This window comes from Callorhinchus milii, unplaced genomic scaffold (genome assembly GCF_018977255.1).
Source record: "Callorhinchus milii isolate IMCB2004 unplaced genomic scaffold, IMCB_Cmil_1.0 Scaffold15, whole genome shotgun sequence".
Classification (NCBI taxonomy): Eukaryota; Metazoa; Chordata; class Chondrichthyes; order Chimaeriformes; family Callorhinchidae; genus Callorhinchus; species Callorhinchus milii.
Window position 1 is genome coordinate 2,342,141 of NW_024704756.1, and position 26,597 is coordinate 2,368,737.

At 47.4% G+C, this 26,597-nt stretch overlaps 2 protein-coding genes across 2 annotated transcripts in view; one reads left to right on the top strand and one right to left on the bottom strand.

Annotated features, from left to right (window-relative positions):
* drp2 (dystrophin related protein 2) overlaps positions 1–13,751 on the top strand; it is a 108,948-nt gene extending 95,197 nt beyond the window's left edge. Inside the window, exons 15-23 of the mRNA XM_042340788.1 lie at positions 1,088–1,199; positions 3,058–3,194; positions 4,145–4,210; positions 5,680–5,745; positions 6,892–7,041; positions 7,885–8,122; positions 9,925–10,042; positions 10,305–10,397; positions 12,756–13,751. Of these exons, the coding sequence (XP_042196722.1) occupies positions 1,088–1,199; positions 3,058–3,194; positions 4,145–4,210; positions 5,680–5,745; positions 6,892–7,041; positions 7,885–8,122; positions 9,925–10,042; positions 10,305–10,397; positions 12,756–12,775 (1,000 nt within the window). The 3' untranslated portion in view covers positions 12,776–13,751. The remainder of the gene's footprint in view (positions 1–1,087; positions 1,200–3,057; positions 3,195–4,144; positions 4,211–5,679; positions 5,746–6,891; positions 7,042–7,884; positions 8,123–9,924; positions 10,043–10,304; positions 10,398–12,755) is intronic.
* A 2,788-nt stretch (positions 13,752–16,539) lies between these two features.
* On the bottom strand, positions 16,540–25,693 carry rps4x (ribosomal protein S4 X-linked). The gene is given in 7 exon segments (NM_001292608.1): positions 16,540–16,689; positions 18,094–18,251; positions 18,918–19,089; positions 21,117–21,214; positions 22,504–22,684; positions 25,109–25,186; positions 25,670–25,693. Coding segments are annotated over 7 exon segments (792 nt in total). The 5' UTR covers positions 25,673–25,693; the 3' UTR covers positions 16,540–16,587.
* Between the last annotated feature and the right edge of the window lie 904 nt (positions 25,694–26,597).

Genomic DNA, 26,597 nt, shown 5'->3' on the forward strand with positions numbered 1-26,597 from the left:
GCAGCCAAACCACTTAATCCCTCACCCTATCTTAGCCTCGCATAACTAGTGTTGGGTATTTTTGCCCCAGCCGGGTGTCCGACACACGCGGAAACCCATCACCATGCTGAAGAGTATCCAAATCAAACTGAGAAATCCACGCATCATACCTACCCATGGAAATCCTAGAGACAGATTGTTGGAATGGCATGCCCACTCTCTCCCTGAAAGGACGTATCCTGCTTACCTGATTCCAGAAAGTATTAGGCAAGAGCCAAGGCTTGGGGACCCCAGAGTGTGTGTTGGGATAACTGCTGGAACTTAACCAGCTCAAACTGCATAGCTTGTCATCTAGGCCTCTGCTTGTCCAGCTAGGACCACCCTACGCATCAGGGCTTTGGCTTACACACTCAATACAATAGTTGCACTCAATAGTTGTATTGAGTGTTAGTGTTAGGCTCCAATTGACCCAATGTTCATTTGACCCTCGATTTCCGGTCGGGGGCACTGACTGTGGCGGGTGGGTTTGCATGTGTTTTAGGACCTCGGGTTTGATCCCAGCCCAGTGTGATGGAGAGGAAGTCTCCTCTCTGTTAGCTGTGAGGACCCAAAGTGAATGAATTTGGTCTGAGTCAGCCAATACCGAAATAAAAACAGAGTTCACTGGGAACACTTAGCAGGTCAGGCAGCATTTATGGAGAGAGGAAAGTGAATTATCATTTCACTTCATTAACCTTTGCCTTTTGTTTGCCCAATACCGAGTGGCTACAAGTCTAATGTAATCCAATCACTTGAAACAACTAGTATCCTGTCTGTCAGTGATACCAGGCTGGCACTGGCTGGCAGACTTACCTATTTATCATTGACTGGCATTGGGCAGGCAGTGTTGCCTATCTATCATTGACTGGCCTTGGCTGGCACTAGCACTGTCAGTCAGTCTCGCCCATCTCTCATTAGTTGGCGCTGCCTATGTTTCTACACAGTTTAGAATTATCATCAGTGGAATACTCGCAAAGTTACACGTTTGCTTGTAAGTGGTGAAGGTTTCTTGTCTCTGTGCTTCTCCCTCGCCCTCTCTGACTCACCCCACCTTCCCCTCTTGTGACAGGTACCGCAGTCTGAAGCAGTTTAACGTGGACATCTGTCAGACCTGCTTCTTGACGGGAAGAGGTTCCAAGGGTCACAAGCTGCACTATCCCATCATGGAATACTGCTCTCCTGTAAGTTACACACCCAAAGGGTAGACCTTCCGCCTCAGGCCAGATTTATTCCATTTTATTAGAGTTTCAGAGAATCTAGATATCAGCACATTCTTAACAACAACAAATTACATTTATACAGTGCCTTTCACATTGGGAGGATGTCACAAGGCACTGGACAATTAAGGATGTTCACCCGAGCTGGGGGTTGGGATCAGGAGGGGTGGGAGGCTGGGGATAGGAGCGTGACCAAAGGTTAGGTCAAAGAGGAGGATCGTGAGACGGGCCATGAAGGAGGCAAGGGAGGGAGCGAGGCGAAGGAATTGTGAGATTGAGTTCCAAAGGGTGGGGGCAGAAAGGCTGAAGGCCCGACCACCGACGGTGTGGCAGGCTGGGCGGGGGACATGGAGCAGGCCAGAGTCCACTGAGCGGAAGAAGCAGACAGGTCAGTAAGGAAATGCTGGCTTTATTTTCAAACCAGTTTTCCTTTTAGAAAGGTGTGTGAATAGCCAAGTACCAAGTATTGATCAAAGGTCTCTTGTTACTGGCAGGTAATACACAAGGGCAAGCTGTAAGGGGGAATGGCTGTGTGTGTGAATCACAGTGAATAGGTACTTTAGGGCTTCAGACATTGTCCTAAGTGAAGGGTGCTATAAAAAGGAAAGTTGTTGTTGTCGTGATTTTGAATGTTGTCTCGCACAACACCAAAATGTGGAGCAATCATTGAATTTCCAAGACCAGAGACCTTAATCACCCATGAGTAATGTTGGCAATTTAGCTACAGATTATGGGATGTCCAATTAGGAACTGGAATAGGTCTGTTCCCAAACTCATGCCCCACTGATTTTTTAAAGTCTGTAGGGAGACGGGCCCTTTGTCTCATATATCTGAGCTGGATTCCCACCCAGGTCTCTGAGGAGACCTAACCTGCCTATAACATTTCTCCCAAGTAAAGGTTCTCATTAATGACCCAGTTGATATAATGCATACAACAGATATAAAGTGTTTGTTTTAATAATAATAATAATAATCCTTGCATTTGATATAGCGCTTTTCACGTCGGGAGGACGTCCCAAAGCACTTCACAGAACACACTGTAAAGTGAATTGACTGTATATTTGTGGGCGAATGCGGCAGCCAATTGCGCACAGCAATGTCCCACAAATGAAAATGACCAATTTATTATTGGTTTTGGTTTTGGAGGGATTATTATTAGGCTCTGTGTGGAGTAAGGAAACTTGCCCAAGGTTTCACCCTCTGCCTGGAATTGAACTCAGGTCTCTCACTTGCAAAGCGAGTGCTCTAACCACTGAGCTACAGGACTCCACAGAACCACTGAACCCTGACTGAACAAACACAAGGGGGCTCACTCCCACCTCCCTTCCAGTCAGATACCCTCCATTGCGCATGTGCTAAACATTAAGTAGTCCCCGGGCTCAACCACTTGAAGGGGATGATCCCAGACTCTAACATAAAAGCAAGAGTCATTACAGGCTACACCAGTGAGTCCTATTAACATGCTCCCCTCACAAGTGAGAGGACCCGGGTTTGATTCCCAGATGGGCTAAAATCTTAGGTAAGTTTCCTTACTCCACTCGCCTCTGTTTACCCGGCAGAAAGTAGGAACCCAGTTATTAGTCGATTGGCGGATCACTTTCTAGGGGTAATAATCCCTCAAAAAAAAGAGAAAAATTTGGGACAACTGCTGTGCGCAATAGTATTTCGCCCACAAAATACACAGTCAATCCGCATTACAATACATTCTGTGAAGCGCTTTGAGACATCTCAACAACGTGATAAGGAGCTATATCAAATGCAAGGATTATTATTACTACAGCATATTACAGAGCTACATTCAGCTCCTGTGCTTTATCTGCAGACCACATCGGGAGAGAACGTGAGGGACTTTGCCAAGACATTGAAAAACAAGTTCAGGACGAAGCAGTATTTCAGCCGACATCCCCAGAGAGGGTATCTCCCTGTCCAGTCCGTGATGGAGGGAGACAGCATCGACACGTGAGTCTATCCCACCAACACAGCACGTTCCAACTCATGGACTAAATGTTCTCGTTTACAAATCCCTTCTCTCCCTGGCACCTGCCTAACTTTCTGACTTGCTTACACCCCAACCCACCCGCTCAGTGGTTAGAGCACTCACTGCCTCCGCTCAACTGGCACCGGCCTCCTGCTCGTCCCTCTAACTCCGTTCTACCATCAGCGGCCGCACTTTCAGCCACTATGCCCCCAAAATCTGTAGCCCCTTTCCTCTATCCCTCTGCCTTGCCCCTTAAAAAGGGCACAGGGCAGGGGAGTTGGACTAAACAGAGAACTCTTCAAAAGAGTCGACACCGGTACAATGGCTGAATGGCCTCCTTCTCGTCTGTAAAATTCTGTAATTTTCTCCTGTGGTTCTCCGTTTTCTGTTTCTGTTATAATGTGCTCAACATTTTCTAACTATTTAGAGCTTTACACCAGACACACTGTAAATGTGGTTGGCACTGCCCTGGGTGGTCAGAATAGCAGGATTTATTGAGATGTTCAACAGGGAGATGGATGGAGACTTGGGAGTTAAAGGATGTGGAAAGGTGGGAATAAAAGAGCTGCAGTGATCCACTGTTAAAGTGAGCCAGATGGGCTGAACGTGGCTCTAACCTCCTGCTCGTCCCCCAACCATCGGTGACCGCACTTCCAGCCACTATGCCACAAAGCTTTGGAATTCTCTCTCAATCCTTTTGCTTTTTCCCCCTTCTTCCCCTCTTTTAGATCATGCCTGAAAACCTTCTTCTTCGACTGTGCTTACCGTCACCTCCTCACTCCCCCCACCCCGGCTCGGCATCAGGCTCCGCCACTGTTAATCACTTTGGGATACTGTCCCGCCTTATAAATGCAAGTTGTTGCTGTTGTTGTTGATGATGATTGATCTCCTCCTGTTCCTGTGTCTTTATTGTCTCTGTGCTGTGTTTCAGGCCTGTCTCATCTCCCCTCCTGCCACACGCGGATACTCACTCCAGGATAGAGCACTACGCCAGCAGGTAGGATATGTGAACACAGTCACTGTGAGTGTGAATGGATGAAACCCAATTCAAGGCCATTTTGATGGATGCGACACTCCCAACTGCCACTGCGAACATTGACCTGGATTTTCAGCCTGTGTTATACTGAGTGATTTGGGTCTAGTGTCAATGCCACTGGTAAAAGCATTGCCTTTCTTTTCACCCTTCCATTGATGAACTGCAGTGAGAGGCAGATCTCTGAGTCTCTGGCTCTGTAGATGAACCAGGATCTGTAGCTGTGAGTGACTGTGGAGTCTTGACTTGTCAGAGGATCCCATCCTGTCTGTTTACAGGATCATAAGACAAGTTTGGATGAAGAAGATCATTTGGCCTAAAGGTCATAGATTCCACCCCACATTGGACTTTAAACTCATAGTCCAGGTTGACGTTGCAATAAAATGCTGAGAGAATACTTTTTTTTTGGTCGGCCAGGTGTCTGTTAATGCCAAAACCCATCACCGTGATTAAGCGTATCCAAACCAAACTGAGATTTCCATGCCTCCCACTACACATGGAAATCCCAGAGATAGATTGTTGGAATGGAATGCGCACTCTCTCCCTGGAGGGACCTATCCTGCTCACCTAATTCAGGTTGATAATGCAGGTTAAATAGGGCTTCCTGGATTGTCAGAGGTGACATCCCTTGAATTAGATGTTAAATTTCCTGTCTGCCTGTTCGAAGATCCTATGGCGCTATTTGGAAAAAGAAGGGAGATTCTCCCAAGTGTCCCGGCCAACAATCCTGCAGGTAAAATTGATCATCCAATCCCGTTTGTGTCACATTGTTGTGCACTGCTTCCACCTGAACAGGCAGATAGGATCTCAGTTCAATGTCTCATCCAAAGGATGGCATCTCCAACAAAGCTGCCGTGCCCCAAGCACTACACTGGGCTGTCAGCCTGGACGATGAGCTTAAAGTCAGCAAGTGGGGTTTCAACCCACAGTCCACATATCAAAGCTGTATGGATAATAATAATAATCCTTGCATTTGATATAGTGCTTTTCACGTCATCGAGACATCTCAAAGCATTTCATGGGATATATTGTAAAGTGACTGTGTATTTTGTGAGCGAAACACAGCAGCCAGTTGCGCACAGCAGGGTCCACAAACAGTCGTGGAGTGAGTGACCAATTTTATTTGGCCAGGACACCAGGAGAGGGAAACTCTCTTCTCTTTCAAGTAGCACCATGGGATCTTTAACGTCCACCTAAACAGGCAGACGAGATCTCGGTTTAACATCTCATCCGAAGGACGGCACCTCCAACAATACCACACACCCTCTGTGCTGCATTTGAGACCATGTGATTCCAAGTCCCGACGTGGGGCTTGAACCCACAATCTTCTGACTCGGAGGTGAGCATGCTACCACTGCGCAAGGCTGCCACGAATGTGTGAAATTAATGTGTGAAGCCTCATTAGGTAAATTTGTTTGCTTCCTCTTTTGCAGACTGGCTGAGATGGAAAACAAAAACTGTTCCTTCTTCAGCGGCAGCCTATCCCCTGATGAAAGCATGTAAGCCATAGAATAATAATAATAAAAATAATAATACTTGGACTTGATATAGCGCCTTATCACATCTTCGAGACGTCACAAAGTGCTTCACAGAATATACTGTAAAGTGAAAAGTGCTGATAGGTTTACTCTGCCCTTTTACCCAGTGTTGTTGTTGTGAATGTGGCGAGAGTCTGAGCAGAAGGAGATTGTCAGGTTGTCGCACAGGTTTGATTACAAGAACCTTCCAAACACAATAGGTTTTGATTTTTTTAGGAATAGATCGGTATCAATAGATTTTTGTTAGGTCAGGGTATCAAGGATATGGAGTAAAGGCAGGTAAATGGAATTGAGGTACAGATCAGCCATGATCAAATAGAATGGCGGAACAGGCTCGAGGGGCTGAATGGCTTACTCCTGTTCCTATGTTCCTATAATAATAATTTGATCATTTTAGTGGGACCTTGGTTCAACATCTCATCCAAAGGATGGCACTGCCGACAAAGCAGCAATGCCCCCAGCACTGCACTGGAGTGGCTGCCTGGACAATGGGGGCTTAAAGTCCCCAAGTGGGGTTTGAATTCACATCTCACATATCAAAGCTGTGTGGCTAATGCGCGAAGTCTCACCGTGTAAGCTCCTGGGAAGTATCCAGTGACTGGGCTGAAAGGTGGGTCAGTGGGCACAGCGAGAGAGAGGATAGGGTCAGGCTTCTGTGATAATCAACCAAACTAGAGACTGCCAGGGTGAGCATTTGGGCAAAATCACAACCATCACAAGATCGGTTTGGATGAAGAAGACCCTTTGACCAATCTGACCTCATCTCTCCAGAGCACCCACCTTACCATCTACCCATCACAGCATCAAGCTGCTTTTTCAATGAGTCCAGTGTCTTGGCCTCAATTCCTCCCCCCACCCACCTCCTGTGAGATATTGAAGAGTCACCAACACCCAGGGAAATGTGCCCAGTGAGCCTTCAGGGGGAGCCTGAAGGAGGGAAGCTAATTGCAGATAAGGTAATAGAATGGTGGCTGCATGAGAGCTGCAATTGCTGAGTGTTAAACAACAACAACAACTTGTATTAATATAGCGCCCCTCATGCAGGGTAGCATCCCAGAGCGCTTACACACTGGAATGACCCACATAACGCTATTTGTGTCCACACAGAGATGACGAGCAGTTGGTGCTTCAGTATTTCAGTGCTGGGACAGACCAGGACTCTCCCCAGAACTCCTCACACAGCCCGAGTCACCTGGTGGACAACGGAGGGAAGAACGAACTTCAGGCCATTATTGGCCACCTGGAGCATGAGAATAGGTACTGACAGCCTCGATTGGTCAGGCAGTCAGCTCAGCGCTGTGTGTAGTAATCGTCATCTCAGTTCGGTGCTGTGTGTGGTAATCATCATCTCAGTTCGGCGATGGGTGTAGTTATCGTCATCTCAGCTCAGTGCTGTGTGTGCTAATCGTCATCTCAGTGCTGAGTGTGTGGGAGACGGATTGGCCAAGTCTACCTTATAAATAAATCGCTACACTTCATACAACATCACAACATTGGCTTCGGAGAAGAAAGCCCTTCAGCCCATTTGATCCAACATAACATACACCCTCCATCTACGATACTAATAATCCTTCCATTTGATATAGCACCTTATCACATCATTGAGACGTCTCAAAGCGCTTCATAGGATATATTGTAAAATGGATTGACGTATTTTGTGAGCAAAATGTGGCAGCCAATTGCACACAGCAGTGGATTGAGTAACCACATTTTTTTTTGGAGTATTATTACCCCCAAGAAGTGACCAGACAATCGACTAACAACCGGGTTCCTGCTTACTGCTAGGTAAACAGAGGCGTGCGGAGTAACAAAACTTACCTAAGGTTCCACATTAACTGGACCTCTCGCTTGCGAGGCGAGCGCTCTAACCACTAGACTACAGGACTTTTAAGACTTAAGCCTGAGTTAAATGTTCTCTAAAGTGGGTCCCACTTCAAACTTGTCCCCTATGTGCCTTGGCAATAGAGTTCATATTGGAGAACTTGCGTCCTCTCACTAACCACTGTGCTACAGGACTCCACTATCCATTTTCACCATCTGATGATGTTTTTACCGATGGCCGAGCAGTACTGATGGCTGTGTTTGACGTTGCCCTGACAGGATCCTGCAGGAGGAATACAAGCGGCTGAAATGGCAGCACGAGGAGGCGGCAATATCGGCCACGGGCCCCCCCCGGCCCCCTGGCTCCCCAGCTGGGCCCCAGGACACCGAGCTACTGGCCGAGGCCCGCATCCTGCGGCAGCACAAGAGCCGGCTGGAGACCCGGATGCAGATCCTGGAGGATCACAACAAACAGCTGGAATCCCAGCTCCGCAGACTGCGGGAACTGCTCTTACAGGTAACACAGGCCCGGCCAGAAACAGCAACAACTTGCATTTATATATCCCCCTTCACGCGGGGTAGCGACCTGGAGTGCTTGACAGTGGCGGAGTCTGATACTGAGCCAGGGGTTTAGGAACCTCTATCCACAGCACGAAAACAGCAGCAAATTACAGCTCAAATAATAACAACAATAATAATCCTTGTATTTGATACAGCGCCTGTCACACCGGAAGAACATCCCAAAGCACAAAGAGCCATTTCAGGACAGACATCAGGAATGGGTTACCAGAACACTAGATTCATTTAAGAATAAGAATAATCTTTACATTTAATAAAGGATCTTTCACTTCAGGAGAACAGTGCTTCACAAGATTTACTGCAAACTGCCGTGACTATCACTCAATCCGCGGCTGTTTGTGGGACACTGCTGTGCGCAATTGGCTACCGAGTTTCACTCTCAAAGATCCAGTCAATTCAATTTACAGTATACTCTGTGAAGCTCTTTGAGAAGTCTAGAAGGTGTGAAAAGCACTATATGAAATGCAAGGATTATTATTATTATATTACATTTGCAGGCGATCGCAGCTGCTCAATTTGCACACAGCAGTGTCCCACTAATCGCCATGGAGTGAGGAACCAGTTTTATTTAGGGGATTGTTGGCCAAGACACTGGGAGAAAGAAACTCCCTTCTCTTTTTAACTTCCACCTGAACAGGCAGATGGAACCCAGGTTTATCAGCGCCTTGGGACATCCTCCCGATGAGAAAGGTGCGAGACAAATGCAATTGTGTTGTTTTTGTCTCATCCTTCAGCAATGCAGCAACTCCCGCCCCCCCACCCAGCGCTGCACTGGAGTGTCAGGCTAGACGCTGCAATCTCAAGACCCGATGTGATACTTGTGACTCAGAGGGGAGAGTACCACTGAGCCAGGCTGGCACAGATTTAACAAGCAGTTTGATGCTGTGATGGGGTGACGGTTGGGCGGGTGTCAGAAAGGATGAGATTGGATGGTCAAAAGGACCTTCTTCACCCGGATCAATCTTGTGATCTTGTAATTGTGTCCCACATTGGAAAGTGAACGGGCAAAGTGCATAAAACAGGCTCTCTAGGGAGACAGTGGAAGCAGAAAGTGTTGATTCTTTCAAGAACAAATTAGATAGATTTCTGTTGAGAAATAATATCTCGGGACACAGTAGATAGTTTGGGACAGGACGTGTCAAGCGACTGCCAGGACAGTGGAAGGCAAACTGGATGGAACTCAGTCTTCTTTCGCTTAACAAATTCTTATGTTCTTACGTTCTTATAAGTGTCTGGGTTCTTTGGAACAGTGAAAGCAAATTGATGTTACCTTGATGTTTATTACCCTCTAGTGGCTAACATTCATGTAGTAGCATTTGCTCCATACAGTACATTGTGTTTTTGGGCAGCTATCAGTACAAGTATTCGCATCTCTTTGACAGATTTTGAATGCTTTCTCGGAAAAGGTATAAATGCAAATTGTTGTTTAATTGTAATTCCCACCAATTACTCTCCCAATTTACTCCTCTTGTCCTCACCTGTCTCTTGTTTCCTTCCACTGGACTTTATCCATCTTTAAATCCCAGATGAAGACCTTCCTCTTCGACCGTGATTACGATTCCACAGAATTGGTTCCACGTAGAGTTCAGTGCTGGAGAGGGAGTTGTTCAGTTTTACAGAGGGCGGGAGGGGGGTGGGCTCAAGTTCAAACCGCTCCTTTGATTTTATCATCACCACATACACATATACACACACCCACACATTCCTTTAGGAAAAGTTATTTTCTTTCCTTGTTTTCAGCCTCCGGAAGACTCAGAGAAAAATGGATCGACAGCCTCCTCGGGCTCGGTCTCTCCCTGTCATTCCCCAAACCAGCGAATAGATCCCGGGCGGAGCACACCAGAGGCGGAGAGAGTGGGTAAGTCACTAACATGGTCACACGCTTACACGTTCACACTGACACATGCACACTCATACTCACACTAACATACTCGCGCACTCAAACACAAACTCACACCCACACACTCACGCATTTATACTCACACTGACACATTCACATTGACAACTCACATTGACACATACACGCGCACACACACATATACACACTCACAGTCCATGTTCAGCGTGTGTGTTCAGTGTTTGGTGCGTGTTCAATGTGTGTGCCCTGTGTTTCTCCTCAGATGAGCCAGATGATCAGCCATTATCCCGAGACACTGAGCTGCAGTTGGAGGACATCATGGAGCAGTTGAGGAAGTCATTCCCTTCTCCCCAAGGTCAGACCTTCAGCTCAAATTCAACCCAGGGGTTCAGGGGCTCAGCCACAATTGGTGAAGCAGCTGAGACACCCCCTCACTCACTGTGTGCTGTCAGCTATTTCCAGCCAGGCCTGGAGTTGGGGCTACAATTGGCTGCAGTATCCCTGTGAGAATGGGCCGAGTGGGGTGGGGGGAATCAGCCAGTGTTATTACTCCTGCTTGATCAATCTTCACCGTCTGTGTGGACAACAGATAAGGGCAGGATTGAGTCCCTGCCTGTAACCCTCACTGTAGATAATTGTGCACACCCAAAAGCCCATAGTCTTAACCTTGTGATTTATAGTAATAATAGTTCTTGCATTTGATATACAACAACAACAACAAGATTCAATTTATAAAGCGCCTTTCACATCAGGAGGACATCCCAAGGCGCTGCACAGTTGGGTCATGACCCGAGCAGGGGGAAATGGTCAGGGTGAGGGGAGGGAAGGGAGGGAGGGAGCGAGGAGGGGGGAAATGGTCAGGGTGAGGGGAGGGAAGGGAGGGAGCGAGGAGCGGAGAAATGGTCAGGGTGAGGGGAGGGAAGGGAGGGAGCGAGGAGGGGGAAGAGAGTCGAGAGGGGAGCTGAAGGCACGGTCAAAGAGAAAGGTTTTGAGACCGGCCTTGAAGGAGGAAAGGGAGGAAGCGGCGAAGGCACTGGGGGATGGAGTTCCAGAGCCTGGGGGCTGAGAGGCTGAAGGCCCGACCACCGATGGTAGGGCGGTTGGGGCGGGGGACGTGGAGCAGACCAGAGCCAGAGGAACGGAGGGTACGGGCAGGTACGTGGGGGGACAGTAGGTCGGAGAGGTAGGAGGGAGCGAGGCCGCGAATGGCCTTGTAGGTGAGGATGAGGATCTTGAAATCAATCCTCTGGGGGATGGGGAGCCAGTGGAGGCGAGCGAGGGCGAGGGTGAGGGTGAGGGCGAGGGTGAGGGCGAGGGTGGGAGTGATGTGGTCACTGGTGCGGGACAGTACACGAGCTGCAGAGTTCTGAATGACCTGCAGTGTGGAGGGAGGTGGCGGGAAGGCCGGCGAGGAGAGAGTTCCCGTAGTCCAGCCTTGAGGTGACAAAGGCGTGAACCAGGGTTTCAGCCGCGTGAGGGGTGAGGTAGTGCCGTATTCTGGCGATGTTCCGGAGGTGATGGAAGGCGGTGCCAGTTGTGGTGCGGATGTGAGGGAGAAAGGACAGCTCAGGGTCGAACAAAACCCGAGGTTCCTGACTGGCTTTGAGAGGTGGAGAGTGCAGCCTTGGATGCTGATGGTGTCAGCGCCTGAGGTGCGGAGGCGCTGACGTGAGCCAATCAGGAGGGCCTCGGTTTTTCGCACGTTGAGCTGAAGAAAGTTGTCTCTCGTCCAGGACTCGATGTCGGACAGGCAGCTGTCAGGACATCGGTGGTCGTGGAGTTGAGAGTAGAGGAGGAAAGGTAGAGTTGGGTGTCATCCGCATACATGTGGAAGTTAACTCATGTCTGCGGATGATGTCACCAAGGGGGAGCATGTAGATATAGCGTCTTATCACATCGTTGAGTCATCTCAAAGGGCTTCACAGAATGTATTGTAAAATGGATTGACTATATTTTGTGGGCGAAACACGGCAGTGTCCCACAAACAGTCATGGAGTGCGTGACCATTTTTTTGAAGGGCTTATTACCCCCGGAAAGCGATCCGTCAATCGCCTAACAACCGTGTTCCTGCTTGCTGCTAGGTAAACAGGTGTGTGGAGTAAGAAACCGCGCCTAAGGTTTCGCCCTGTCCACATAGCGAAAATTGTGAAGAAATAGCAAAAATAGTGCCCGATCTGTGAAATAATGGGATGTCGCTTTACAGATGAGAATTATAGAGAAGACTTTGGTTACAATTGCACCAAGTGGGATGACCCATTCCCAGTCACCTCATGCTTACCCTGCAAGCCCTAATGGATGGGTAAGGTGGTCCTAGCTGGACAAACAGCGGGAAAGCTTGCTAGACAGCAATATCAATAACAAACTATGTGGTTTTAGCTGGTTAGACTCCAGCAGTTACTCCAACGCACACTCTGGGGTTCCCAACCCATGGCGCCTGCCAACCTGCACCTAATACTTTCCAGAATTAGGTGAGCAAGATGCGTCTCTCCCAATTTATCTCTGGGATTTCCATGTGTAAGTGTGTAAGTGCATAGAATTCTCAACTTGGTTTGGATAGTCTTAAGTGTGGTGGGTTTCTGCATGTGTCAGACACCCAGCTGACCAAAACTACAACTGGATTCAAATCATTTCAGTGCCATCGGTCACAGACGGAGGAAATATCAGAACCTCTGAAAGGTCAGACCACATCACTGCTTCCTCTCTGTGCCTCCAGGCTCACCCTCGTACCACTAAAGGCTGGCTTAGGAACACGCCATCAGCGATGGATGGCATCTGAACGAGGCCCTCTGCTGGGACCAGCTTACCGGCATCGACGCTCACCCATCAGAGTTCCGTCAACTTTGGATCCGCAAATGTCCGAGGGAGCACCCGATCTCAAGTCACCCAGAGAAACCCTCCTTTTGGGAATCCCAACGATTGGGCAAAGGTCCTCCCAGGCCTGTGTCAACATCAAACAGAAAACTCTTCTCTGTCTTTGTCATGTAACTAACCCAAGCTGATGTACTACTGCCTACCCTGACGTAGGGGGAAGGTTTACGATGGAGAACCCTGATCTGGAAATGTTTCTTTAACGGCAGTGGGAGGGGAAATGGGTCGTTCCCGATGCTTGACAGAAACAAACCCAATAGATCACTGAATGGGGGAGTGGGTTTTTGATGCCCCCTCTTGTCTGTATCAAAAGCTTAGGCTGATCACTTGTCAGATTGGTGTGTAAGGTTGAAGTGCTTTTATGCTTTTAACAATGGTTTACAAGACAAGTCATGGTGACACAGGGAGAGAGCAGGGATTTGGCTGAGATGGCTCCAGTGGAGGAACTGGCTTCAGAGGTGTACCCAATGGCTTCCTAAGCCAGCATTGATGTGATTGCGTGAGATAGGAACATCTGGGAGTTGAGTGGATCTTGTTGTATGTTGAGGGTATCAGGTCTAAGGTTTGGGTTCTGGTCTCTTGACTGCGGAGCAGGAATTGTGGGATGTCACTTGCTCCATATCCCTGGATACCCTGACTTAAAAAACATCTATCCACCTCAGTCTTAAAAGAGTCAGATCAGTTTGGTCGGGATGAAAGAGGCGGGAGATGATAGTGACACCAGAACTTGAAACTGTTGTCAATTTATAAAGGTTTATTAAAAGTTGCCGCTCAGAGAACTGTGCCAAAGATGAGTGAGCACAATGAGGGAGGAATGATAGTAAGTGATGCTGGAAAAGATAAGATTGTGAGGAATGGTGATGGAGAGGTTGGATATCGATTATGGTGTGTTAGAGGCCATATATTGAGGGAGAGTTGGTGAGGGAGCAAATAGATGGTGGTAGGTGGTGAGTGAGAGAGTTAAATGGAGAGTTGTTAGGTGGTGAGGGAGAGGTTGGCTCATGAGTAAGATGGATACAGAATGATGGTGAGGGAGAAGTTAAACAATGGTAGACGGTGAAGGTTAGATTGTAAATGGTGGTGTGGGAGAAGTTATATAGTGAATGGTGAATGAGAGAGGGTTAAAGGGTGAGCAATGGTGGGGGAGAGGCTAAATGTTATGTGGTTAGATGGTGAGAGATGGATTATTTGGTGCAGTGTGAGGGAGAGGATAGATGGGAAGAGGTGTGAAGGAGCTTAGATGGTGAGACGTTATTTGGTGAGTGTTGAGATTAGTGAGGGAGAGGTTATGAGGTGAAGGAGTGTTGTGATAGTCAGTTCAGCTTCTTGACAGCCCCGTGGGCCAGACTGGCCACCACTGGTCTAGAAGTTTATCAAAAGCCCAGGTGTGTGTGATCTACTTTCCCAGGAATCACTCACCACGAGTGGCTTGTACCAACTGAGACTGGAGCAAAGTGAGAGCAGCGTAATCTCATTCTGAACTCTTTGGTGACCAGGTTTGGCTTAAGATGAGTGTTTTCATGTCGTTAAACCAAGTTATAACCAGGTACCACACTGTAATCAGCTCAGTGTCCTGATCAGGACTTGGGAACAGATCCCACCCTGAGCCAAGAGAACTTCAGCGGGACCAGCACTGAGCTCAGACGCCAGGTGCTCTGGCCATTGAGCTGGGTATGGAGAATGTTGGGCACTAATGCTGTCTATACCAGTGTGTGTAACAATCTATTGACCTGTGCCAGGTAACTTAATTTTGCTCCGAAACTCCTGGTAGTGGCAGTGCCACGCAAGTGTGAGAGCTGCTTATTTTTCACCGTTGTTGAGTTTGGAGACATTGGTTTGTTTGTTCAGCGATGTTCAGAGCTCGGAGTTCACTGTCTCACTCCTGGTGTGTTATCTGTAGCCAGGTTGTGAGGATCGGACGCCAGGCAAGACATTCCAATTTAATAATAATCCTTGCATTTGATATAGCGCTTTTCACGTCGGGAGGACGTCCCAAACAGGCTTCAAGCACACTGGGCCAGCATGAAAAATGACATTTGTATTTCTGTTCTAAATTAGTACGTTTACCTTCATTTAAGACAACGGGTTGTTTGGCAGTGATAGACACTCGGGGATAGATCAAGTGGTCTGCAGAAACCCATTACCGTGCTTAAGAATATCCCAGTAACGGCTGGTGTTTAACCAGCTAAAACTGCATAGCTTGCCATTGAGAGTACTGACTCGCAAGCTTTCCTGCTGAAAGGACTTGAAAGCTCCATTCACTCCGGCACCAGTGATACATCAGGGCAGTTTTGGCTTTCTATATGTCCACTATTTGCTTGTCTTGGTTTAAGGGTCTTTACTTTTCCAGTGCCCACATCTCATTGATAGCCGTCTCCTGCTCTCATATCGACTGAAATAAAAGCAGTGCACCACTCAATACCACTCCAATACACCCCCCTGTACATCCTCTCCACCACCACCCACAAGTCTGATCTCTCTCTGCCATTGCTGGTCAATTGTTAACATTCATGCCTTATTTGCATTTATTCCTGTGAACTCTAGTCTGCCTCATGGCCAGTTTGGTTGGGCAAACTGTGCGAGTGTGTGTGCGTGTTTGTGTGTGTATAGTGGTGGGGGAGGCAGGGAGTTCCCCCCACCCCCTCCCCTTGTGTGCTTTTTTCTATTACTTTTTTTAAAAAACTTACTCAAACTGATGTACAGCTTTTAAAAGTAATTATATAAATAAATTAAAAGTTTAAACCATTGCAGGTACCAATTGGGCTTTCAATTGAGACTTTTCTGTGTAGACGGGGTCTCATGGGACAGGTCTTCTAGGTCACTGTTGCCATGGCCCATTGCTAAACTCTGCCACAGGTAGGACAGACACCTGGTCAAGTAATCTGGAGGGAATCCTTTCTCTTTTGTGAATGTCTTGGGAGCTAATCCACCCCAGTCACCCCCTCCCCATCTCTTATCCTCTGCTCCGCCTCTGCAAGATGTTCTCCTACACTAAAAGCGCTGGGTAAGTGAAGCCAGATCACAAGACAGCAGGAGTGTGGAGTAGCTCTAAAGTAACAATATCACAAGTCAACAGGCAGTGCAGGCCACACCACCATCAGACCTCAGCCCACTCACAGGCAAATGGGTAAAGGATTATAATGGTCGCCCTTTGTATCCAAAGATGGCAGTTCACACAATGTGAATGTGTTTACGGTGCAGAAGCTGCTGCCCACACAGTGACTACACTCTGAGGTGCGTAACCTGGTGTCAGGGAATATCCGAGGAAAACCAGACCACTTGCTTGCCGCACTGGCAGAAACCATCAACCCCCACCCCCCACCCCGGAAAGTGATTCACCAATCGACTAACAACCAGGTTCCAACTAACTACTGAGCAGAGGTGTGTGGCTTGCCTCGGGTTTCGCACCGTCCCAGAATCGAACCTGGGTCCTCTCGCTTGCTAGGCAAGTGTGCTAAACACTACACTACAGGATTCCACAGAGAGCACATTTGTTTTGCAAATGCTGAATTGTGTTCCTGTTCAGTATCTTGAAAATATATCCACAGCAAAGTAATGAAATATTGCTGCAGTTTCATCCTATACGAGATGGTGTGCGGGAGACACACAAAAAACACACAAGACGAGGTACATAAAGACAGTTTTATGTGTTTGGGGGTACTGTAGAATTCAGATACTCAACCGCTGCTCTGTTTGGCAGCCAGCCTCTTGTCTCTCTCCTCAGCAATAGTGAGACGGATTCCCTTCCCACGGGGCAGGGAAACCCATGGCTTGTTACCCTGGAAACACAGAAACAGCCGGTTAAAACTGCAGGTTGCATCTCCAGTTTCAGTGTTGATTCCAGACAATTTTAAACAAGCAAATTAAACCGAGGGGTGGGGGGAAAGACACAGAAGCTAAAATCAACGCAGTCAACATCAGTGGATTTCCATAGTACCTGATACAGCATTACAGAACTTAAGAGCATAATAGCAAACAGAAAAAAGAAATGCACTGATCTCAACATATTCTCCTGTCCATAAAAGAACCTATGATTTTACTCTGATACAGAACCCAACTTATCACTGACCAACCCTCAAGTTCAATAACCACACACAGATTGCCTGATGGGGAGGAAGTCCTTGGAGCAGCTCTATTTAGAAAAGTGAGCAGGAGAACTGCAATATACAATAGCTTACAGATAGCACGTTTTACTCGGCTCAGGCAGCTTAGCTTCAAAGCCCCAAGGCAGTCTGGCCCCGTGAAAATTAAGGGAGGCTCTCGAGAAGAGCCTGCTCCGAGCTCCCAAGGAAGTGGGTTCCAAGGCCATCAATCCTATAGGATACTGATCAGAATATCCTTCACTGCCCTAGCCTTCCCATCAACGACAATATTCATCCTCTTTGCTCACCATCATTATTCATCTCAAATACACCTCCCATTCACATTATAATAACAACTTACAATAATTTTAGTTGCAATAACGGCCTCTTCTGTTAAACAAAGTGACAGCACATTTTATCAGCAGCACTCAATGTAAAATGGCCATTTTCAACAAATGGTTATAAAGAAAACTACTCAAAAGTTGAACATGTGTCTTTATACCACCACAGGACAGTGTCTATTTGATTGTTGTATACATAGTTGCTTCGTTAACCTTTCTTAAATAAAACTTTTTGAAATAAAAGTCTACCCGTACAGTGTGTATCCCTTCCACCCCTCACTCAACTCATCTGTATGCAGTGCACGAATATAAAAATGTTTACTCTTTGCTCAAACAAAAAACACTGCACTAAAATGACACTGATGACTGCTCATTTCTCTGGATTAACAAGGAATTAGATTCTACCCCCCCACCACACAAAAAAAAGGACAGTACATAATTTGTAGCAAAATAAGCAAGCCGGTTTGCCCCACAGGAATATGTTCAAATGCTATGGCAAGTTATGAAAATTAAGTTCTTCACAGCAGTGAGCGAGCCTCTGGGCACATTGCTGTCCAGACTCTCCAGGGGTTCTCATTATCTAATCCAGCCACCATTGACTGTTTGTATGCCCCAACCTGCTCACACACCAGACTTGCTGCATAACGTTTTGCCCACAAAATAAAGTCAATTCACTTTACAGTATATTCTGTGAAGCCCTTTGAGATGTCTCAATGATACAATAAGGCACTATATCGAATGCAAGGATTATTATTATTACCTTTCCAATTACAAAGATGTTGGACAGCCTGGTAGCAAAGCTGTTGCCATTGGCATCCTTGACGTGAACGACATCAAAAGAGCCAGGGTGCCTCTCCCGATTGGTAATCACGCCAATACGACCCAAGTTAGCACCTCCGGTAACCATGCACAAGTTGCCTGATGAGACAAAGATACTATTGAGAAAAGATCTATAGGATTAGACATTTATCACATTCCAACTAACTCAACGTCAATACTCTGGAGCTCCTCGATAATTCACAGGATGAATTTAGGAATGAAAGAAAAACCTTAAACATAATGGATTTCTCTGAAAAAAAACACGTAGATACTGAAAATGCAAACTGAAGCTTTGTAGGAGGATACAAGTGTAGCCTGGGCCAGGGTGGGGGGAGGTCAGAACAATATAAATTTACAATTACACAGAATACTGAAATAAAGAAGTAGTGACTATTACCACCATCAACAACAACAACAACCAACACATAATTTCTAAGCGGTAATCCATCATTCTCTCTTATTCTCTTTACACAAGTAGGTACAATTTCAAATCACAGATTCAAATTTTCAAGATTGAGGTGGAAAGGTTTTGTTAGTTAAATGATAAAGGGCAAAGGTGGAATTGAGGTACAGATCAGCCATGATCTTATAGAAGGCTGAACAGACTCAGGGAGGGGGGAAGCCTGAATGGCCTACGCCTGTTCCTGTGTTCCCAAGCTGCATTCGAGTCTCTATTGACGCAGAACCCACCATTCACTGCAACATGTCCATCAGCCACACTCCTCTCCCTCCACACACCCATGGCTCTTAAGACACCAAACTGACCTGTGTCGAACTTGATGAAGTCTGTGATCTTGCCGGTCTCCAGATCGATCTGCACGGTGTCGGTGACTTTGATCATAGGATCGGGGTAGCGGATGGTGCGGGCGTCGTGTGTAACCAGGTGAGGGATGCCCTTGGTACCTACGAGGATCTTCCTGACCTTGCACAGTTTGTACTGCAACACAAATACAACACACAGCATCAACAACCTGTTGCAGATCCCCACTATATTTTCTCCTCTGTGGAACAAATCAATTTCCTCTCTGGTCAGACACTGTTCGGAAGACATTTAGTGCCTTACTCTCTCGGAACACACCACCGCACATGCAACATCCCACACGTGCACCCTCCAGCATGGCCCCTTGTACGTGTCCCTCCCTAACCCAGGGCTGCCCAAGCTGCTGTGCTGGTTACCCCAGGAGATGCTAAATTTGGTCTGTATTCCCTTGACTTTAGAAGGTTGAGGGATGATCTGATTTGAGGTTTTTAATAATAATAATAATCCTTGCATTTGATATAGCGCTTTTCACGTCGGGAGGACGTCCCAAAGCGCTTCACAGAACACACTGCAAAGTGAATTGACTGTATATTTGTGGGCAAACGCGGCAGCCAATTGCGCACAGCAATGTCCCACAAACAGTCGTAGATTGAAAATGACCAATTTATTATTGTTTTGGGTTTTTGGAGGGATTATTATTAGGCTCTGTGTGGAGTAAGGAAACTTGCCCAAGGTTTCGTCCTGCCTGGAATTAAACTCAGGTTTAATGATCCTTGCAAAGCGAGTGCTCTAACCACTGAGCTACAGGACTCCACTTTAAAATAAGAAAGGGATCTGGTAGGGTAAATACCGTGAAAATATTTTCTCTAGTGGGGAAATCCAGAACAAGGGGCATCATCTTAAAATTAGAGCTCGGCCATTTAGGAGTGAAATCAGGAAGCACTTTTTCACACAAAGGATAGTGAAAATCTAGAACTCTCCGCCCACCCCACCCAAAAGGCTGTGGATATTGGACCCATTCACATTTTCAAGACTGAGGTGGATAGATATTTGTTAAGTCAGGGTATCAAGGGATATGGGGCAAAGGCAGGTAATTGGAGTTGAGGTACAGATCAGCCATAATCCAATAGAATGGCAGAAAGGCTCAAGGGGTTGAATGGCCTCCTCCAGTCGATATGGCCGAATTCTGCTGAACTGGTAGTATTACTCTCTAGCTACCAGGAGGAGCTGTATTAGTTTTAGATTTTATGATCACCAAAGCATGTGCAACATGATCGATTTCCTGAAGCAAGAGTTCCCCATCACAGCCGAGAAGAGTATTAAACATCAGATGGCTTACAACAACAACACTCTGAAACATGCTTGTTCAATCAGCCTTATATTCTCTTGCTTTAGAGTGCTGAGCATGTGAAAGGAACTACATTGCAGTCCCTACCAGGTTAGCCAGAAGCAAGGATGGCTTTCAGAAGTTTTAGAACTATAAGCACGGTCTTTATTATGAGGTTATACTTCAAGCAGTGTCGTGGTTTATTATTTTACGTTCTACATACTGTATCACAGGCAAAGGGAATGAAACTCCTCAATAGCACACTGGGCACAGTTGGACTCCTGTCCCTGTAGCTCAACCATACTTCAGTGATTCGACAATCCTTTGAGTGCAGGCATACTGATAGGCAGGTCACCAACTGCAAATTTCAGCCGTGCTCTTGTGTAGAAGCAACAATCGCACAGAAGCCAGACGATCACACACTCAGCCACAAAACTGAGAGACTTGCCCACAGGAGGGACAAGAGGTGTTAAAAAAAACATAGCCAATGACGCAAAACGTGACAACTTCCAGATTAAAGGAGGAATGAATTGGTGTCTTGTACAGTAACACTGAGGCCAACACTACGGGCAAAGTGTTAAAAGAGAATCCACAATGTCCTTAATTGAGCACAATGTAATGTTGTTTTGTGCGTAAACAACACCAGAAGCATTAAAATCCCAAAGGGGAATGAACTGCCATTCACTCATATCTGCAATCAGAGGATCTGACAGTGGTGATTTCAGCCTTTACGAAGTTCTCTATGGCACTGCTGATCTGTTAACGGACCTTGAGTTTACACCTCTCTGAGCCCCAACCCTCCCAGTCATATGTTGCTCAAGCAGACATCCACCATTTTACAGACACGCTGTCAATGCTCACTCAGTCACTCAGTTACCTTGGCTTCCTCGGCGGTGATTCTGTGCACTGCAAAACGCCCCTTGGTGTCATAGATCAGACGGAAGTGTTCATTAGTCTTGTCAATGCTGATGACATCTGCAAACAAAGTGAAACGTTGAGTACAAAAAGCTTCTAATTCCAATTCACATTCACCTACCGAGAGCCAGCAGTGATCAGAACATGCCTATATCAGACAAACTGTGGGGCTTCACATGTACTATCTTCTCTCCGCATCCGGGGCCCTCACCTGCCTTCAACTGAGTGTTGATTCATGGGGAGCAGAGTTCACCAAATAGCCATTCATCATGAGTGAGACAGCTGGTTAGCCTTGGAGGCAAAATATCAGTGAAGTCCAACGCATCCAAACAGGCACTTTCCAGTCAGGGACTGGGGTTGTCCTCTTCAGCCCAGGAAGCACTAAAGCAATTGTTGCACTCAAACTGTTTCCCCATGCTCATTGTAGTAGTCTGTGGCACTGTATTATATATTAACTTTTAATAATCTACGCATTTTATGCAGCACCTTATCACACATGGTTGAGTTATTACAAAGCACGTCACGGGATTCACTGCAAAGTGTGCACTTGTGGGCGACCGGGTTTTTTTTAAACTAAAGAAAGTGACATTGGTTACCAGCCTAATGACATTCACCATCCAGGCTCACACATGATGAACCACTGCTTTGGTGTCCATGGAACTATATTCCAGCACAAAGTCCATATACAAAAAGGTAGGGGCAAATACACTTAACTGGCCAGTAAGTGGGACAAACACCTTCAGGATACCCTAACTGTGTTGGAAACCCAGACACAAGTGATACATAGAACGATATAGAACATACTTATCTGATTCACAAGTATTTGAAATTATTTTGGAAACAACATATTTATGGTTTATTACCACCAGTCACAAACCCAGGTCTCAAGAGCTACCCCCCCATATCCCACCATCTTACTGCATCTAGCACTTGGGACACAAAACTAAGACGAGACAATACCAAGGATACACCAGGATTCATTCAAAGCAAGGGAAGGAGAGAATACATACCAGCTCCACTGCTCCCAAGCATTCTTTCAAAATGAATCCAATTTTGGCAGAAGAAAAAGTTCATTTCCCAGTGACAGAGACAGTGCTTTCAGTTGGAGCTGAACTGTCTCAAGGGGAATGTTTGGCAAAGGAATGTCAGAATCGAGCCAACACAACTGTGGTTGGTCTCGATAGTCCGGTTGTTGAGCCAGGTGGGTCCACAGTATTCCAGGGTACTGCTGATGACAGCACAGCCAGCCTGGCTCATGGGCAGGACTTGGAAGGATTAAGTATAGTCCAGAAGTAAGAGCGGAGATGCTGCTCAACAACAAGGCTCCAGGGAGGAACCCCCACACTTACCCATGAAGCCAGCTGGGTAGGTGATATCGGTGCGAACCTTGCCATCAATCTTAATGAATCTCTGCATGCAGATCTTCTTCACTTCATCACCGGTCAAAGCGTACTTCAGACGGTTTCTGAGGAAAATGATGAGGGGAAGACATTCCCGAAGTTTGTGGGGACCAGTAGACGGACGTGGAGCCTGACAAAGAAAAGGCATGTCTCCGGGTCAGCAGAGTGGAGCACCGACACTGACAGTAAAGGCTATACATTATTGTACAGCTCTAAAGCCCCTCTCCATTTTCTGGGGCGGGATATTGCCAGCAACATACACCCCACAACATTGCACTTAGGACATTCTTCTGAAAGTATACATCTACCTTACATTTCCTGATTTTCTTAATCTTCTTCCAGTCAAAGGCAAGTGGCCTGAACTAATACGTCTATAAGTGGCTTTAATCTGAGCACAAGCAGCTCAACCAATCATAAAAAGCTTGCATTTGATAATGTCAAATCATCACAGCACAGGTAATTGATGTCAGGGGCACATACTGTAATTTGTCAGCAAACATGGCCAGGACTCTAGGAGAAACTTGCTTCTCTATTTGAATAGTGTTATAGAACTTTTAATGTCTATTTGAAGAAGCAGATGAGACCTCGTTTAATATCTCATGCAAAGCAAAAGGCTTTTGACAATGTCGTGCTCCCAATACCTTGAGCTCAAAAGGTCCTACGCGGGACATGAACACACAACTCAGAGTTCTGCCAACTGAACTGACAACTGCAGAAAGGACTCTTCTAAAGGGCACAACTTGCATTTAAATAGTGCTTTTTATATAGAAAGAACTTCTCAAAGCTCTTCACAAAAATAGTGTGAGGTGGGGGGGAAAAAAGAGTATGAGCAAAACAACATTGAGAAGGGAGAAAATTTAATGGGATTAACCAAAAGCATGGTGAAAGTTTTGTTTAGTGAGGTTTGAAGGCAGAGAGAGGGGTAAATGGCAAATTGACCTGCAATATAGGGTAGGCTTCTCTCACTCTCACACGCACACAGAAAACCTTCCAGCATCAGCACCATCCAAACAATGGCTGGAAATGCATGCAAGAGCACCTGCTGCTGACCGGTTGGGTTTCTGCTCAGATGTACAGCTTACTGATGTCAGTAGCAACCTGAGATTAGGAAGTGCTGACTGGCAGATATTTGTTTAACGCAGGGACTGAAACTATGGTCCTAAATCACCATGTTATAACGGGGTTCTGCTGACTTTGGGAAATACTGTGAGATGTTGGCATTAAAGTCACTGAAATCAAAAGCAAGGATAATCACGTCTCTCTAGTTGCAGCAAACATTTAACACGAATTGGAACAAGATTGGAACAAAGGAAGTTACCTTTTTTTAAAAAAATCGATGCTTGTCCCATACTTTATAAATAAAATTAACACTGTAACCCAATTGAAGTGCCTAAACTTCACATGTGCTCATGTTTAGCTCCCAGGTGAGAAATCACCTATATCTTTAACCACCTTTCTCCATCCACATTAAGCACAAGCAGGTAACATTTGCTGTCACTTCACTTGGAGCTTTGTGAAGCCTTTGAGATGCTCTCGGCATTATATCAAATGCAAGGATTACGATTACAAAACATAGAATAATTAAACCAACGTTAAACACTGAAAGGGACTGAAAACAGATTAGGGAATAGTAATCGCTGCATTCGATATGGCTTCTTTTACATCATGAAGACATCTGACAGCTATTCCCAAGTTTCACTGTAAAATTTGGTGAATGTATATTTACTGTAGCTACGCTGTACCCACTCCCCTCACAGAAAATGATAATGACCGCAGATGGAGCTGTGGATGTTCAATTGCAGAGATGAAGGCATTTGCCAGGCAGAGACTTACTAGATTAACATTAAAATGCATTTACATAGCGCCTTTTACATCTGGAGGATGCCCCAAAGCACTGGACAGTGAGGGGTTTGCACCCGCGCTGCAAAATGGGATTAGAGAGGCGTGGAGAAGGGAAGATGACTGAAGGCATGGTTGAAAAAGGAAGGTGTTGTGGTGAGCCTTGAAGGAGAAAAGGGAGGGTGTGAGGCAGAGAGAATGCGGGATGAAGTTTCAGAGGGTGAGGGCCGAAACCCCGACCACGATCGTGGACTGGGCAGGGAGGGGGCCATGGAGATAAGCAGAGAGGCTTTTGAAGTGTTAATAGCTCACAGGGGTAGGGAGAAGCACAACCGTAGAGGGCTTTGAAGGCGAGAATGAAGATCTTGAACTCGATCCTCGGGGGGGGGGGGGCAGTGAAACCGGGTGAGGATGGGGCGATCGGCTCACAAACCTTAGTGCGGGAGGGGGTGGGGGGGGGGGGAGAGAGGTGACAACCTGCAGAGTTCTGAATAATCTGCAGCCTCTACTTGGGGAGAGAGTCAGGAGGTCAGTCGACCGTATTTACGTTAACACAAATACACTCTCTCCACGTATACGAAAGGCAACGACAAGACAGCGCCAACCTGTGAGCTCATTTCAATTAAAAATATTATTTCCACATATCTCCCCCCCACTCCCCCCACCAAACCCCTCCCCCGGGGGGGGGGGGGGTACCTATGAGACGGACACTTACAAACACCCCCGTCAGCTTGTCCAGCATCCAGTGCCGGGGCGCTGCCAAGCGCTTCAGGTGCTTCTTTGGACCTCGGGCCTGTGGGGAAAGATGACAGCGGGTTAGAGTCTGTCCTGCGGACGGACGCCGTGATGCTGACGCCGTGTTTGCCGCAGCGCCTCCCGGGCGGGCCCGCGAGCCCGGGGTTCAGCCCCTGATGGCCGCGGCCTCACACCAACCAAACCGCCAACTAACTGCGAACTCCTCGGCTGTAACGCGTTTCGAACCGCATTATATCCGACGCCAACCCGAGGCTTTGCGGCCACAGCACCGGGCGGGAAGCGGCGCGGGTGTCCAGCGAGGGCCAATAATGGCCGCCCGCTCGGGGCGCGACGCCGGGCACAGCCGTCTCGCTACTCGAAGAGAGCGACTCGGAAACGGCCGATGCGGCAGCAATTCCCATGCGGCCGCGCTCCCGGGCAGCTCCCGCACGGCGGGCGGTGAGGGTGGCGGGTTTTCGGGCTCGCTGGGCGCGGATGGCGGCGGATTGCGCGGCGGCGCTCGGCGGCCGCAGCTCCTCACCATGACTGTGTCTGAGGGGAAAAGGCTGGGCGACCCACAATGCAGCGCGCACGGCAGCTCCCGGCGGGGTCAGAGGTCAGCCGGGCCGGGCCGGGTGGGACTGCGCGCGCAGGCAGCCCCGCGTTCCCGTGGCAACCGCCCCGGCCATTGCGGAGCGCGGGTTGGGGCGGGTTTTTGGGCGGGTTTTTTGGGGCGGGCGGTTCGTTGCCGTCACTGTTCGCCCCAACGAACGGCTTCGGGGCGGCGGCGGCGGCGCCATTTTAAATGGATGAGAAGCGAAACGTGGGCGAAGCTTTTTTTTTGTCGGGGGTTTCCCTTCGGAGACCCGGCGTGGGCCAGTCCCCCACCCGCGGGAGGCAACGCCCGGTGTTCGGTTCCGTTCCTCAGCCACAAAAGGTATTGAATTAAAAAAAAAGGTATTTTATTTTCTGGCAAAACCTCGTCTGAGGGGAGTGCAGCCCGAGACCGGGACCACAGCAATAATCCTCATAACAATCATCATAATAACAATCATCATAATAATCTTTGCAGTTTTGCTGCAGCGCTGTGTCTCGCTTCCCGTCGGGAGGAAGTCTCGGTGCTGATGACGCACAGTCACTACACTTCCCAGTCTGTGGTGCGAAGCGCTTCGATACGCCGCCACCGTGCGACGAGGCGCTGGATGGAGTGCAAGGATTCATCATCATCATTCATTATTATTATTATTATTATTATGCACTTCACAAGCTTTACGGTGAAGTGGAGTGACTGTGTGTTTGCGGGCGAATGCCGGAGCACGTGTGCAAACAGCGAAGCCCCACAACAACAACAACAACAAGATTCCATTTATAAAGCGCCTTTCACGTCAGGAGGACGTCCCAAGGCGCTGCACAGTTGGGTCATGACCCGAGCATTGGGGGGGAAATGGTCAGGGGGAGGGGAGGGAAGG